The sequence below is a fragment of the Castor canadensis genome, chromosome 1 (genome assembly GCF_047511655.1).
Source record: "Castor canadensis chromosome 1, mCasCan1.hap1v2, whole genome shotgun sequence".
In the NCBI taxonomy this organism is placed as follows: Eukaryota; Metazoa; Chordata; class Mammalia; order Rodentia; family Castoridae; genus Castor; species Castor canadensis.
This window is the reverse complement of record NC_133386.1, coordinates 8,799,297-8,813,233: the sequence shown is the minus strand read 5'-3', so window position 1 is coordinate 8,813,233 and position 13,937 is coordinate 8,799,297. Positions and strand designations below refer to the sequence as shown.

Here is a 13,937-nt window from a genome sequence, read left to right as displayed (position 1 = left end):
CCACGGCCCTTTTGTGGGACTCCAAATCCAACTTGAGGGGTTCCTGCACGCCAATAGCTAATACTCTTCAAAAATATGAAGTTACACAAAGACTGTGAAACTGTCCCAGCTCAAAGAAGACTGTAGGAGATGACAAACATTGGAGTGATTTGACTGGATCCTGGGGCAGAAAGCTAGCGGGACTCGAATTCAAATGGAAATAAGGTCTACAGACTGTTACTGCTACTGAACCAATATCAGCCTCCTGATTTTGTTACTTGGACTATCATTACATAGGGTATTTACATTTGAGGGAGCTGGGTAAAGGGTACATGGGAATTCTTTGTATTACTTGTGGAACCATGTTGAAGTCTGGTATGATTTAAGAATGAAAGAATGAATAGTTAAAAATTTTAAATTCAAAATCTACAGCTCAGGGTAAAAATATTCCATGCCTTGGTAAGATTTTGTATTTTACAGGCATATTTAATTTGTCAAAATTCAGCAAATGAACAGTTAAGACTACATTTTGTTATACTTAAAACTTACATCAAAATGTATTTAGTAGAGACTAAGTGACCTGTGTTTTCCTTTTGGGGAAAAATACAGATGCCATGATTTACTTTGAAATGTGCCAACAGAGGCTGGAGGGCTAACAGTGAATGGTATGGAGTCAAAAACAGACATGAGACAGCAAATACTATACTGAGTAATCTCACACATGGAGTTCAGCCCCCAACTTGTCCACAGCTCCCCAGCATCCTCTCTCTTGAAGGGTGGGAGCCCAGAACCTTGCCAGTTTCAAAATATTCCACCTTTATAAATGTCACCAGTACTCTATAAAGTGAGCCTGCAGAGGGATGAAACTCAGGGGGGAATACATGCTTTCTAAGGACAAAAGAACTTTCATTTAGTTTTTGTGTCTGGTTTGAGAGTTTCAGGTAGAAGTGTAACCCAGCTCAATTGGACTTCCTCTACTATAAGCGTATGCTGCCTGTTAGGGAAGGTGTTTGGCCACTTCTCCTCCTCTCCCAAGCTAAGGGTTTTAAAAAAAGAAAGGGGAGGAGACAAATGCTTTAGTCTTCTATGCTCCCACTGAATGGTGACATATATCATTAAAAGGGGACCCCCCAAGAGACATTTCCCAGTCACAGCCTATTGAATTCCAAAAAGGATACAATAAAGATGTGCCCTTAAATCTCTTATAGCTCAATTTACATACTGGATATGTATCAGATTCCTCTCGTGAACAATGTATCAAGAATATCTAATTCTCACCATTAGTTCTATTGGTAAAGATAGCAACTCAACACCGAGCCCAGTTAGAGTGCTGGCAGTTCCTCAGGCCCCAGGAACAATCTCCTGCTTATACCTCTAACCATGATGTCAATATCTGCAAAAGAACTGGGGCCTGTCAACTGGTAAATGTCCACCTAAGTGCTTTTCCTTTGAAGACAGGACATGCCTTCAGGAAAAGGGGGAGCAGATGGGATGTGAAGCTGCCCAGTGCCGTGGCACACTCTGTGAGGAGAAGATCCATCAAGAGCTGCCAGCTGCACTGCTGAATGGGGGATCAGGAGGAGCAAGGATAGGACCAAGTGGGACACAGGGCTCAAATTTTACTTGGGGAAAAAAAAAAAGAAAAGAACACTTCCATGGGTTGGGGAGGTTACAGGCTGGCTTCAGCAAGTCCCTGCCTATGGCTGTTTTTTTGCAGCTGGAAAAACCTGTTTGGACAGTTCTGGCCACGGCTCAGTTACAAAATCTGGTCATTCAAGAGTTCAAAGAGGCAGTTTCCCACACACATTTCCATGAGTCCCATGAGGATGCAGGGTACTCTCTGACTCTGGACACACATGGCTCTCCCGCACAGCTCATAGCCCCTGGCCTCCAAATCAGGAAGGATCACAGGGTGGTTCCCCTAGTTCCCTTATCTACTCAGAAAGCTCGTTTCTCTACTCACACTGCATCCAGCACATTCAGGCAGGAGCAAACCGCAAAGCCTCAGTGGGTCACTTGTCGGTTCCCCCAAGTTCTTTTGATACTTTGACAAGCGTGTCACATGGTGCCATGTAGCTTAGTCCACTCCTGGCCAGGACAGGTCCTTTAGGTGGACAGAGTCTGCTTTCCCCTGTGCACAGGCTCAAGTGTAGTATATGGAGCATGAACCCAAGGCCCTGCTCTGAACACACTCTGCCGGGACTAGAGACAGAGTCTTTACGTGTGTGTCATCTGTCAGAAGCAGTACCATTCCCCTAGTAAACCCAGAGAGAAGGTTGTGGGGGAATGTGAGGCGTGGGGAGCTGAGAGAAGACACATTTGGGAACAGGCAGAGTAGATGTGCTAGAGGGCCACTTAAAGGGACCGCACAGGTCTGGGATGGGAACTGGAATGTATGCCATGGGCTGAGGTTCATCCCAGGACACAGGGCAGCTCTGCTCCATGCAGACCAAAAGGGCTAGGCACTGAGACTCTGGAGCTTTCCTGCCTCACACCTCCCAGCCAGAGCTGTAGCTGTCTTCTGCCAGTCCCTGAAGCTGATGCCACCACAGGGCTCTTAGGGAATCCTTCAGGGAAGGAAGGCACTCAGAGCCGGGACCCAAGCAGCCTCTCTCCTTGTTCTTCCCAAGAGGTGGTTTTGTACTTTTAAAAAAAAATTTGATAAGAGAATCTCGCCATGTAGCCCAGGTAGATCTGGGATTTTTCGATCCTTCTGCTTCAGCCTCCTGAGTGTACCACCACTCCCAACTCCTATGGGTTAAATTTAGGAAGTCTCTGACCAGGAGTACTGACAATCTAGGCTTATCCTCTGAGCTCAAGAAAGTACCATGGAAAACTTGCTCTCATGAAGCAGATGGTTTTCCTGGGCAGAAAGAAGGCATGTGCAGTACCGTATCAGGGACCACGGCATCTGCAGTAACAAGAAGCTAGACTCCCAATGCCAGGCAGGTCTCTGTAAGTTGCAACTTACACTTGAACTACTGTGAGGCAATTAGACACTTTCTGCAGGCTCAGGGGATTTAGCTAATTGCTCAGACATGCAGGCTGTGGCTTACAGAATCTTCAAGTGTCTGACCACACTATAAATATTCTTGGCTGGATTTGCATAAACCTGAAGCCAGGAGTTCACCTGGGCCAGGCTGCTTGGGGAAGAGTCATGGATGTGCTGGGACCTGTGGCAGCTGGGGGTGGGAGCCTCAGTCTGATGGGAGGGAGTCTTCCTCAGCTGCCATTCTCTCTATTTCTCTTCCGAGTCCTCAGAGTCCTGAGGTCATTGCCCCTCCAGCCCTCCCCCAGATTCCCTGTGCTGCTGAGTAGACTGTGGAGACAGGAGGCAGATGGGGCTGCCCTCCAAGATGGGTAAAGCACAATGCAAAAGTTGTAAAGACTCACACTCTGGACTGTTAAGGGCCAAATATGTCAAAGTTAACCCACATACACCATTGCCATTGTGACCCTTGTTTCCAGGCCCACTGCCCACCTAAAGAGAACCATAAACTTCAACTCACTTGTCATCTTTCTCATAAATATTTAGTCCAAGGGCATCAACTCCAAGCCAAAGGTCTGTTCCTTTCTTATTTTTGATCTCGAAATAGTTGATTCCGTACATTTCCAGGTCCTGAGCAATCTTCAGGTACTCCAGCATAGCATTATCTCTAGTGAGGAGATATAACACAGGTGCAATGGTTAGCAGTGCTCCATATTGGGGGTGGGGGCGGTGAGAGGGCACCTCCCCCCACAACACTAGTAGCCACTGCTACAGGTTTTGAGTCATTTTCCCTACACAGGACTTTTAAGCCAGTTGGGAATGCTGGCACTCTGAGGCCCAAACTGCAAAGGAACTTGTGAGGCTGGGATAGTGTAAAAAGTTGCTGCTACGGTCTGAGAAGGAAACTCAAGCAGAATGATGCCCAGAGTCAGGGACATGGCTGTACACTTAACTACCTTAAAGCCACATGTTCTCTGTTCTTCCTTATGCTTTGCTTATGTTTCTCTGTTACCAGTGTTTCTCACCTGGTATGTGTGGTTTTCATTTCTGTATACTTCTGAAGGCAACCATATAAAAAATGGGCAAACTAGCACCTCTTTTTAGCAGGGAGATGGAAACCCCTAGTCCGACTTGCTGGTGATCAGTGCTCCCCTCAACTAAATGAGTTTCAGACATTCGATTTTCTTTATTCTAAAGAATGGGAGAAAGAGCTTTTAGGACCTGAAAGCTTAAACTGATTCTGGCCATGTTTAAAAAAATTCCAAAACCAAAAACAAATCTCCCTCCCCATAAGAAAACCCTACTTGTGGCTAGAGGGGGGTACCTCACCAGGTACTAGGACTGCAGCTTGGGCCTCAGGCTGACCACTTTGAAAGCACTACCTGGAGTCCCCTGAGAAGAAGACAAGTTGGAAAAGCCAGCACTCACTTGAGCATCCCACGGTGTTCTGCGTGCCACACCTGGATCCGGTCCTCCCACTGGTCCCTGGTGAGTTTGTGCTGGTCCATGACTCTGGGTTGCAAGAGGATGATACAGTACTGTGAATGTCAGAGGCTGAGAGACGAGAGCTACAGGGCTGCTTTCCACCCACATTCAAACTACTACTGTCCTTTTAAATAAAACAATCACAGAGATTTTTTTGTTTCTACTTTCTGGTCAATAGCATTGCTTATTTTTTAGAAGAAATCTGAAGATTTAGCATTTCGAACAAGACAAAGCCAGTCCTGCTGAAGAAATTTAGGAAGATATTTTAAGTGACCTTTTCTTCCAAAAGGGGTCATTTTTATTACTATGAGTGAATAAAGACAGACTTAGCAGAAGCCAGATTATTACGCATCAGGCAGAGCTAAGCAGGCAGGTCCTAATTCTGCCAGAGAGATCCCCAGGTGAGAACAACCTGTCAGTGCCCACAAAAAGAGCAATGCACCTTCCCTTTGGCTGTGTCTTATTAATCCTTAGTGCCTTGCAGGAACCACTGGTTCAGGATGTCCTGAAGTCCAGAAATTAAGACTATAGTCCCAGTCTAAAGTTGCTCTTCAACCTGACAGAGTCCCCTGCTTCCTTCTCACAACCACTTTTGTCCGACCCCCATGGCAGGACGGAGGCCTGTGCTCAATCAGACTAGACTACCCTCTGCTCACCTCTGAGGGATCAGCCGCTCGGAATTGAGGTACCCGGACTTGTGCATTTCTTTGTTATAGTCGCCGAACTTGGCCTGCACAGCATAGGACCCCAGGAGCACGGCAGTCTCTGGGGGGCAGTAGATCTCATCACTGAGAATCCCCTCTTTCACCTGCAGGAAGAACAGCTTCTGGGTGATGTCCTGGATGAGCTCCTCAGACACGTCCTCAGGATAGAACTTGGCTCGGAACTTGAATTGGACAGGGTTCTCCTTCCTGACCTCCTGGGCAGACACCTGTGGGATAGAAGTCAGTTCTCATTACACACTGAAAGCCACTTCTGAACTCACAAGTGACTCAAAAGTGGCCCTCCGGCCAGCTTTCAGAAAATAGTATTTGTTCTGAAATGCATTTTTGTAAACAAGGTCAATGTAAAGTATATTACACATCCACATTCTGCTGGAAACCTACACTACTGACATGCCACACCTACCGGCATTTCTAAGACAATCTTATCAGTCCCAGAGAATTCAGATATGGAAATGACCCCACTCCTGCCCCCAGTGACCTGCAATCTTGCAATATGCCCACCTATCAGTCTGGTCCTGGACCACAAGACTGACCCCCACACTTCATCCTGCTCCTCTTGCCCTGGCTTAGTGACATGACAAGAAAGGGGGTGGGGGTGGGGAAAAAAGTAGAGTTTTCGAAGAGTTTGAAGAAAATACATTTTGCTGATGGCGTCTCTTTAATTGTTAGTGGAATTACTCAATCTTTGGAATTGAAAGATAATCTATCACAAGTTCAAACAAAGCAATAGCAGGTTCTTACGACACAGCGGGTGACTCATGGTTTCTAAGATTAATCTCATTGAAAAAAAACTAAGGTCAACTAAAAGGAAGGCAGTTAACCATCGCCTGCTTCAATGAGGGAGCACTGGGGAGATGCCAGGATCTAATTTCCAACTCATATCTTTGCTTACTGGAAGCCTGCAGCGTTCCTGTCCATAAAAACTTTTACACAAAGAAGGAACAAGAAAACAAAAGACAGAGTTGAAATGCTCTGGTTTTAATGTCCACAAAGCAGACCAACTCCAATTAATAGCCTGTAAATAGTTAACCCGCCTTACCTTTTTATCAAGTTTCAACCAGGTAGGAAATCCTTTATTGTCTGTATACTGGAGGCCAAAGTACCATACTTCCCGGAGGCCAATAGTCTTAACCACCTGTGTGAGAGAAAGAGCAAAAGAGAGGCCCAGGCATAAGAAACTCCCTCACCTGGGCAACACCTACCAGCAGTCATGTAGCCAGAAGTTCCTGAGATTGCTATCTGCCTATTTGGTCCAACCCACAGACCAGCAGCATCCCCCCTACCCCACACTGTCTCATGTGACCTGTGACCTGCATGGACTATTCTGCTAAAGCCACAAACAATGTATGTTTAATATAACTCTGAACAGACTTAGATGGTTATCATTAAATCTCATGAACTACACTCCTACTCTTTCACACTGCAAGATGCATTTCTGAATGAAAACCAAAGTGGGCTGTGGCTAGCACCCAGAACCATGGGATGTGTGGTCTGTCAGTAATAGGTGTGTCCGGGTGCGAGTTCATCCATCAGGGAGCCCAGGTGAGAAGTGGCTGAAAATGACTAGCATAACACTGAGGCCCCTCAGGCAGCTGACTCAGGAATCTGGCTTACTAAGGAGCAGGCAGGTAATGAGTGGTCCTTGGGAGGCAGAAAGCAGGTGGGGGACAGGTTGGGGTGTTCAAGGTGTCAGGGGCTACACACATATCAGGCCATTTAGGCCTCCAGAAATGTGAAATTCTGTAGCTCTGGTAGGGTCCCAAGCCTAGGTCACAGCAAGGAGTTCATATGTTAAAAGTCTCCATGACACTGGGAAAAAAGTCTCTCATGTTTCATTATAGGGAGCACCTTGGGCTGGTTATTTTCATGAGCATCTTGGAAACAAGAAAAAACAGCAGCAGTCAGATGTGTTGAACATCAGAACCAAGTCTTACAGATTGGACATGTAATCTAAAATCCCATGACATATAATGTTAAACCTTTAAAAAATGTTTATTCATTACTGTTCTTCAAACACATGCCTTCTAAGACATTTAAACAAAGAGTACTGAACACACTAGAAACCACACATGGGACACCTGCTTAAAGTAAAAGTTGCAATTTCAAAAAAACACATGACCTGGCCTGTACCCCATCTGAAGCAGGGCAGATGCTAATGCTCTAGAAGTCTCTGTTTAATGAATGCCAAGGGCTGATCTGTTCATCTCTCCCTCCACTCACCCCCAAAAACATCGAGGATGGACTACACCTACAATTCTTCATTGTAGAATGATGTGAAGGAAATTCAGACTTGCATACAGTGCTCTGCTCCCCCAATGTCTTTTGTGCTCTCTCAGCTAAGTACAGAAAGAGCAAAGATCAGATCTCTATACTCAATCCTGATTACTGCCTGTTCTCCACAAACCTGCACCTTGTCATCTGAGATTGTTTCAAAGTTACAAAAGTCCTATGCACAAAGCAGGTGCCTGCTGTAATCTAGTCTTTCCACTTTATCCACCAATCCTCAGCCTCTGCCTAGTTCTGAAAAGCTGGGAAGAACTTTCGTCCACCTGACCTTCCTCTCCATCACTCTTAACACTCATGTTCATCATTAGAGTCACAACTCGGATTTCTTTTCTCCATCTTACTACAATGGTGCAAATCACAAATTTGGAACTGTGCTGCACAGCCATGACCCAGACTCTCTCAGTGGAAAGCCATCCCTGGTTTCTCTGATCTACCATACATCTTCACTGTAGAAATCTTCTGTTTTCAGTGTAACTGTCATTGGTATCTATTTCAAAGCCCCGTTTGTATCACCATGGCTTCCTCAAAATGTCACAATGGAGTTAAACAATCATCCTTTCTTCAATGCATTTTAAAGGCCACCCCATAGGTCCTCCCTATGGGAAAATTCCACATTCCTAATAAAAACACCCCTCACCATTGCCTTCAAGGTCCTTTGCTTCACCTCCCACAGAGGAGAGTCTCGACAGTGTGCAGGTCAAGTTCTCAGCTCTGCCTCATAGGGGTTTGGATGGCAGGTTTTAGAAGGAAAAGGCTGGGGGTATCTGTTTCACATGACCTCAAGCAACAGCTGGGGGCCCCCTCCCCCAGCACAGCAGGAGGCCTGGTGTCTGTCCAGTCCTAGTTTGGTCCTGGGATGGCAGTTCCAGCAAACTGGAATCCTAGACTGGAGTCCAGTATAGATAGCAATACTCTGCAGGGTCTACACTGGCCAGGAGAGCGGCTGCTTACAGAAGAGCTGCAAGGACAGGTGAGATGGGGTGGGAGGAGACTGACTCACCTCTGAAGTCTCTTTTGCCTGGCTCCATGAAGGACATATTTCAGTGCCTGGTCCCTGAACGAGCTTCTCATCAAATTTCTCTAGTTTTTCCTCTTGTCCTAGAGTTTCCTTCGCTACCTTCAGAACAATTTTGTTGGGTGCCCCACCACTCATTTATAGGCAAGGACTGTAGTGTCTGGGAAGGTGACCAGGGGATATGCTGCATGGGGGCAGAGCCAACACTGGAAGCCAGGGCAGGCTCAGGTCCTAGCCACTGAACCACCCAGCTCTCAGCAGGCTCCACTCAACTTACCTAAAATTATCTAAAGGTTTCAAGAGAAACCTTTACATTTGCAGCCTAAATCCAGCCCCACCTGGAGCAGTAAGTATCTTTATTCTTAATAGGTGAAGCATACCCAAGAAAGGACTTCAAAACAATAGTGACAAGAGTCACGATGACCAGCTGCCTGGACCACACCTACCTCTGTAGGACCGGCAGGCACACCTGGCTTAGCTGAAAGTCCTGGCATTACTAGGTGCTGACTTTCTGGAGGGGACAGAGATTGGATCAAGCATGGGTGGAGCCACCTGGAGCTGCCAGCCACTGGCATTTTCAGCTTTGGTGCTCAAATGCAGGACACAGCTGCTGCCAGCAGGGCCATTTGGAGAAGCAGGCTCTACTTCAAGTGCCTTGTAACTCTCCTCTGGCCCTGTGCCCCCTGGACTCCTGCCTCTGAGCAGAACTTACTTAGCCTGGAAAAGTAGATTCTGCTCTCTAGAGCCTGGACCGATTCCATGGAAAAAGGCTCACTGTTCTTCTTCAAACTCTGCCACTTGCCTCAAGTTTTGGGGAGATGCAAGAATGTGCATATACCTGCCCTGCCATTTCCAGAAGAGTCTCTATGCTGCAGACAGAGTGCATACACCACAGGGCATCTCAGGCGCTTCCCTTGCCACCGTCTGGGCCCACTTAGTCCATGAAGTTGGGCAGAGGAGCAAAAAGAAGGCAGGGAGGGAGAAGTGGGTTTTCTAAGATTAACTCTAAGGTAAGAGTTAGAGGCACTACCCCCTCTGAGGGGTTCATTTAAAGCATACTGGGAAAACGTCTTACCAAAAACGAGAATTGTGTAGTGAGTAAGATCTGCCAGTTGGAGTTGATCATGTGAAGTGTTTTGTTAAGAGACAACAGAAAACACAATAGGACATCCAGAAGGAAACAAAGACAGACCACATCTGGAACCAGTCCAAGTTGTGTGATGGGCACCGCCATACCCACGTCATGGTGCTCATGATAGCAAAGCTGGTTTTGTCTGAACCACAGAAGAGGTTTTTAAATAAAGCCGAGATAGCCAGCTATGGCCTGTGAGCCAAATCTGGTCTGCTGACTCTGCAGCCCACAAGATACAAATGGGTTTCTATTTTTTAAAAGGCAGGAGAGGGGGAAGGAATCACATAAAAATTCAGTGTCTCTGTATAGTTTTATTGGAACACGGCCATACTCATTCATTCACGAGTTTCTGGATGTTTTCAATATGACAATGGCAAGACTGAACAGTTATGACCCAGACTACATGGCTTGCAAGCCTAACATGTTTACTATCTGGACCTCTGAAGAAAATGTGTGCTGAGCTGTGACGTAAAGCTGTGGAAACAATGCTGAAAATGGCTCTTGTTCCACCTTGACTGGGGAAGACTGAGCCATTAGACGAAGCTGTATTTAGAATTGTTGTTATTAGGGAAAAACCAAACGTATAATAAATACTAAAGACTTGGGGGAGTGACTCAAGTGGTAGAGAGCCTGCCTAGCAAGCACGAGGTTCTGAGTAATCAACTTCCAGTATTGCCAGAAGTAATAATAATCAGTATTAATAACAATAAGTATTAATATCACCAGTAAATACTGAACAAAAACACCCTGACTTTAAAGGCATTTTGCAATGCTATTATGATAGAGAACTATACTTTCACCTTTTCAGTGATTCTTTTCATCTAATGCCTCAAAGTAAGCAAAACAGGTAACTCACTCAGCAAACAAAATGATGTGGATGCTGCAAAAAAGTTTTTTCTAAAACAGTAATTCCCTTTTTTCAGAGTCAGAGACCAACCTGATCAAAAAGCTGCTTCCCAGTGGTGTTTGGCTGGATGGCAAACTCCAGCTCTGCGTCCATGGTGGTAACACGAACATTGATCTGAAACACAGAACAGAACAAATCACATTTAACTGAGCTTTCTCCTCTCTAATGACCTCTGGGCTGTCCACAGAACCTCAAACACCTGTCAGCATGGTGACTGCATGTTCCTCCCCAGAATGCTAGTCACAAACCCTGGCTGTGGAACAGCTGAGCAAGTCTCAGCAAGAACCTGTTTAAATACAAGGCCTCTTTGCCTTAATAAAGCACATTCACACTTGGGTCTAGGTGGCTTTTCAAAAAGTCTTTGCTAACTGTTAACATATTTTTTCCAAACACTACCCCAAGACCCTGTATAGCAGTGAAGAAAGCACCTAGGAGTGGTTTACACCGAGGCAGAAAGTGGAGAAGAGAGGAGAGCTAGACGGTTTGGGCAATGTTAGAAACCATCTAAATGTTGAAGATAGAAATGGTGCAATGTCCAGACACATCAAAGAGGATGGAATATTATAAAGTTATTTAAAATGGTAATTACGAAGACAGGAGAAACAGGACAGTGTGTCAAGCAAAATGGTACAAACACTATCAGTGCAAATATGTTAAATCTATCTAGATGAAAGGGGAACAAACAATGGAAGCAGTATTAGGATGGTAGGTTCACAGGGAATTGAGGTGGTCCAAGAGATGGCAGGGTCTTAACAGGGTTTCTAATGTTGGTTGTTAAAAAAAAAAAAAAAAGCAAAAAGCCAACTGATTTCAAAGTAGCTTCTAAAATTCTCACTTGAGAAAACCCAGACTTAGATAAACATAGGAAAAACACTCAAATCCTGCTGTTTAACATCACCCATTCCACAGGAAAACATGAGTGGTAATAGCTTTTACAATGGTTAAAATCAAGAGTTGCTGGCTTCTCACACTGAACAGGTAAAAAAAAGAATAGGTGCCAGATTCTCCCCAGCACAGGTAGAGAGGTCATGAGGACAGAGCCCGACTGTGCCAGCACTTAAGAGAGTTCCCAGGAGCCAGCCAGGGCACAGACACAGGAAACACTCACCAAACCCATTTCCTACTTCAGGAACAGAGTGAGTCTTTATGAAACATTTCCCCTACCATTTGAGACTGTGATAAACAGAGACAGCTCTGACATACATCCAGGATGCCTGAAAAGCTCACTGGCTGGTTATTACTACTATGGAGAACAGATAAAAATTTCCAGATTTTTTAAAAAAAAAAGTCTCTTCAACAAGTCCACATATTAAAGAACCGATGTTTACTGAAAAGCAAGATGAGAGATGTTTCAAGGTTTTTAACCATGTTAAAATATAAAATCCTAACTTCCTTTCATTTCTGGCTTGTGATATACATATACATTTTAAATTCAGAAAGAAGTGTCATGAAGCATTAACTGAAGCAATCATCACTCTCAATGACAGTCTAAGGATACATGTTAGAGACGAGAAAGCCATTCCTAAAGTCAAATGTTCCAGCAACAAACCCAGCTCCAAATCACACAGACATGCCAATGACAACATCACTCTCAACCACAAATGGGAGGACAAGCGACAATGCAGAGAGCCCAGATTACTTTTCTTCCTTTCCTAGTTACCAATCCAGAAACAGAACTACAGGTCAGCATGCTCTATAGCCACTACCTGCTTAAGACAAAGAAAAAAGACTAGATTTGATGGAAAGGAGAGTTGGGACTATATCTTGAACATCTCTAGACGTAGGACAGTGAGAAGATGTCACCACCTGAAACTAAAACCAGTGTTTACCTTAAAAATGTGATAGCAACCATTGTGCAAGTTAAATAGAGCACATTAACAGGAATTAAATATATTACCATCAGGTGCTGAATCAGATTCATATTTGATTCAAAGTTCATACAACTTGGCCGGGCATGGTGGTATGTACCACCTATAATCCCAGCTACTCAGGATTGTGGTCTAAGGATTGTTTGCCAACCCCAGGTGAAAAAGCGAGACCCTAACTGAAAAATGACTATATCAAAAAGGGTTGGTGACATGGCTCAAGGGGTATGAGCCCCTGAGTTCAAATTTCAGTACCACAAAAAAAGCAAGCTGGGCATGATGGTGCATACCTATAATCCCAGTTACTCCTAAGGTACAGGAAAAGGATCATGGTCTGAGTCCAGCCTGGCCAAAAGCACAAGAGCTTATCTGAAAAACAAACTAAAAGCAAAAAGACTGGGGGTGAGGCTCAAGTGGTAGAGCACTTGCCTAGTAAGCTTAAGACCCCAAATTCAATCCCCAGTACTGGGGGTAAAAAAAAAAAAGACACACAACTCTCTGAAAAAGCAAGTAGTACAATGAATGCCTTTCTGAAGTTGGTTATAACAACCCAGTAGTGTGCAGAAAGTGGACTTTTTAGAAAGTAAGTGTCCTGAAGTCTTTGTAAACCTATGAATCCATTCCTCCCATTTCAAGGGCTTAGTCTGAGCAACAGAAGCAGCAATTTTAACGGAGTTTTAGTTGGGCTTATTGTGCCACAAAATTCTCTATGGGGGCGGAGGGAAGAGGGGAATAATGACCCAATCATTGTATGTACATATGAATAAAGGAAATAAAAAAAAATTCTCTATGTATGTCCCAACACCCATGGGAAATCACATGGTCTGGCAGAGAACCAGGCGAGGTTTTACTGGCACTATAGGGACACATAAACAAGGACCAGCCAATGGCAAGCAATCCTACTTTCCCTCCACTGCTCAGTCCACTGTCCCATTCAGAGAAGCCATCCCCACACTTGAGGTGGGCACGAACCAGGAATTTTCTCTAAGAAACCTTCCTACACCAGTGTCTAGAGAGGTGGAGATCGGGAGGATTGTAGTTCAAGGTCAACCTAGGCAAACAGTTCAAGAGACCCCCCCCCAACTCAACCAATAAGAAGCTGGGTGTGGTGGTGCACACCTGTCATCCCAGCTATGTGGGAAGCATAAACAGTAGGATCGTAGTCCAACGTAAACAAGATCCTATTAGGAAAACAGGAGCACAGCTGAGTGAGACAACAGATGAGCTCTGAGTTCATGCCAGCGCTCAAGCTGCTTTAAAAGATAGGGCGCACGTTACTTGTCAGTCACAACCCACCAGTGTTTCTCGGGTGCTGCCAGCAAGTGGACAGCAGAGCTGATCACTCTGTACTACCATCCCAAGCGCTGCAGAACGTGGGGTACCCCGGAGCCCATCTCTAAGCACAGGGGTCCCAAGTCACTGGGACATCGGGAAGCACCCCCTCCCCAACACACACACATTTCCAAATGCTCCAGGAGGGTAAAGCAGGGCTCCTCCCCCACCGCGCTTCGAAACCAAAGCGTGGCACTGCCGTAAACAGCTCTAGTTTAGAAA

The 13,937-nt window shown here is 45.2% G+C and overlaps 1 protein-coding gene across 1 annotated transcript in view; it reads right to left on the bottom strand.

Annotated features, from left to right (window-relative positions):
• Ezr (ezrin) overlaps window positions 1–13,937 on the bottom strand; it is a 45,883-nt gene that overhangs the window by 13,412 nt on the left and 18,534 nt on the right. Inside the window, exons 3-7 of the mRNA XM_020166714.2 lie at window positions 10,549–10,632; window positions 6,218–6,313; window positions 5,110–5,384; window positions 4,397–4,480; window positions 3,489–3,635 (exon numbers count right to left, since the gene is read on the bottom strand). Coding sequence (XP_020022303.1) covers window positions 3,489–3,635; window positions 4,397–4,480; window positions 5,110–5,384; window positions 6,218–6,313; window positions 10,549–10,632 — 686 coding nt within the window. The remainder of the gene's footprint in view (window positions 1–3,488; window positions 3,636–4,396; window positions 4,481–5,109; window positions 5,385–6,217; window positions 6,314–10,548; window positions 10,633–13,937) is intronic.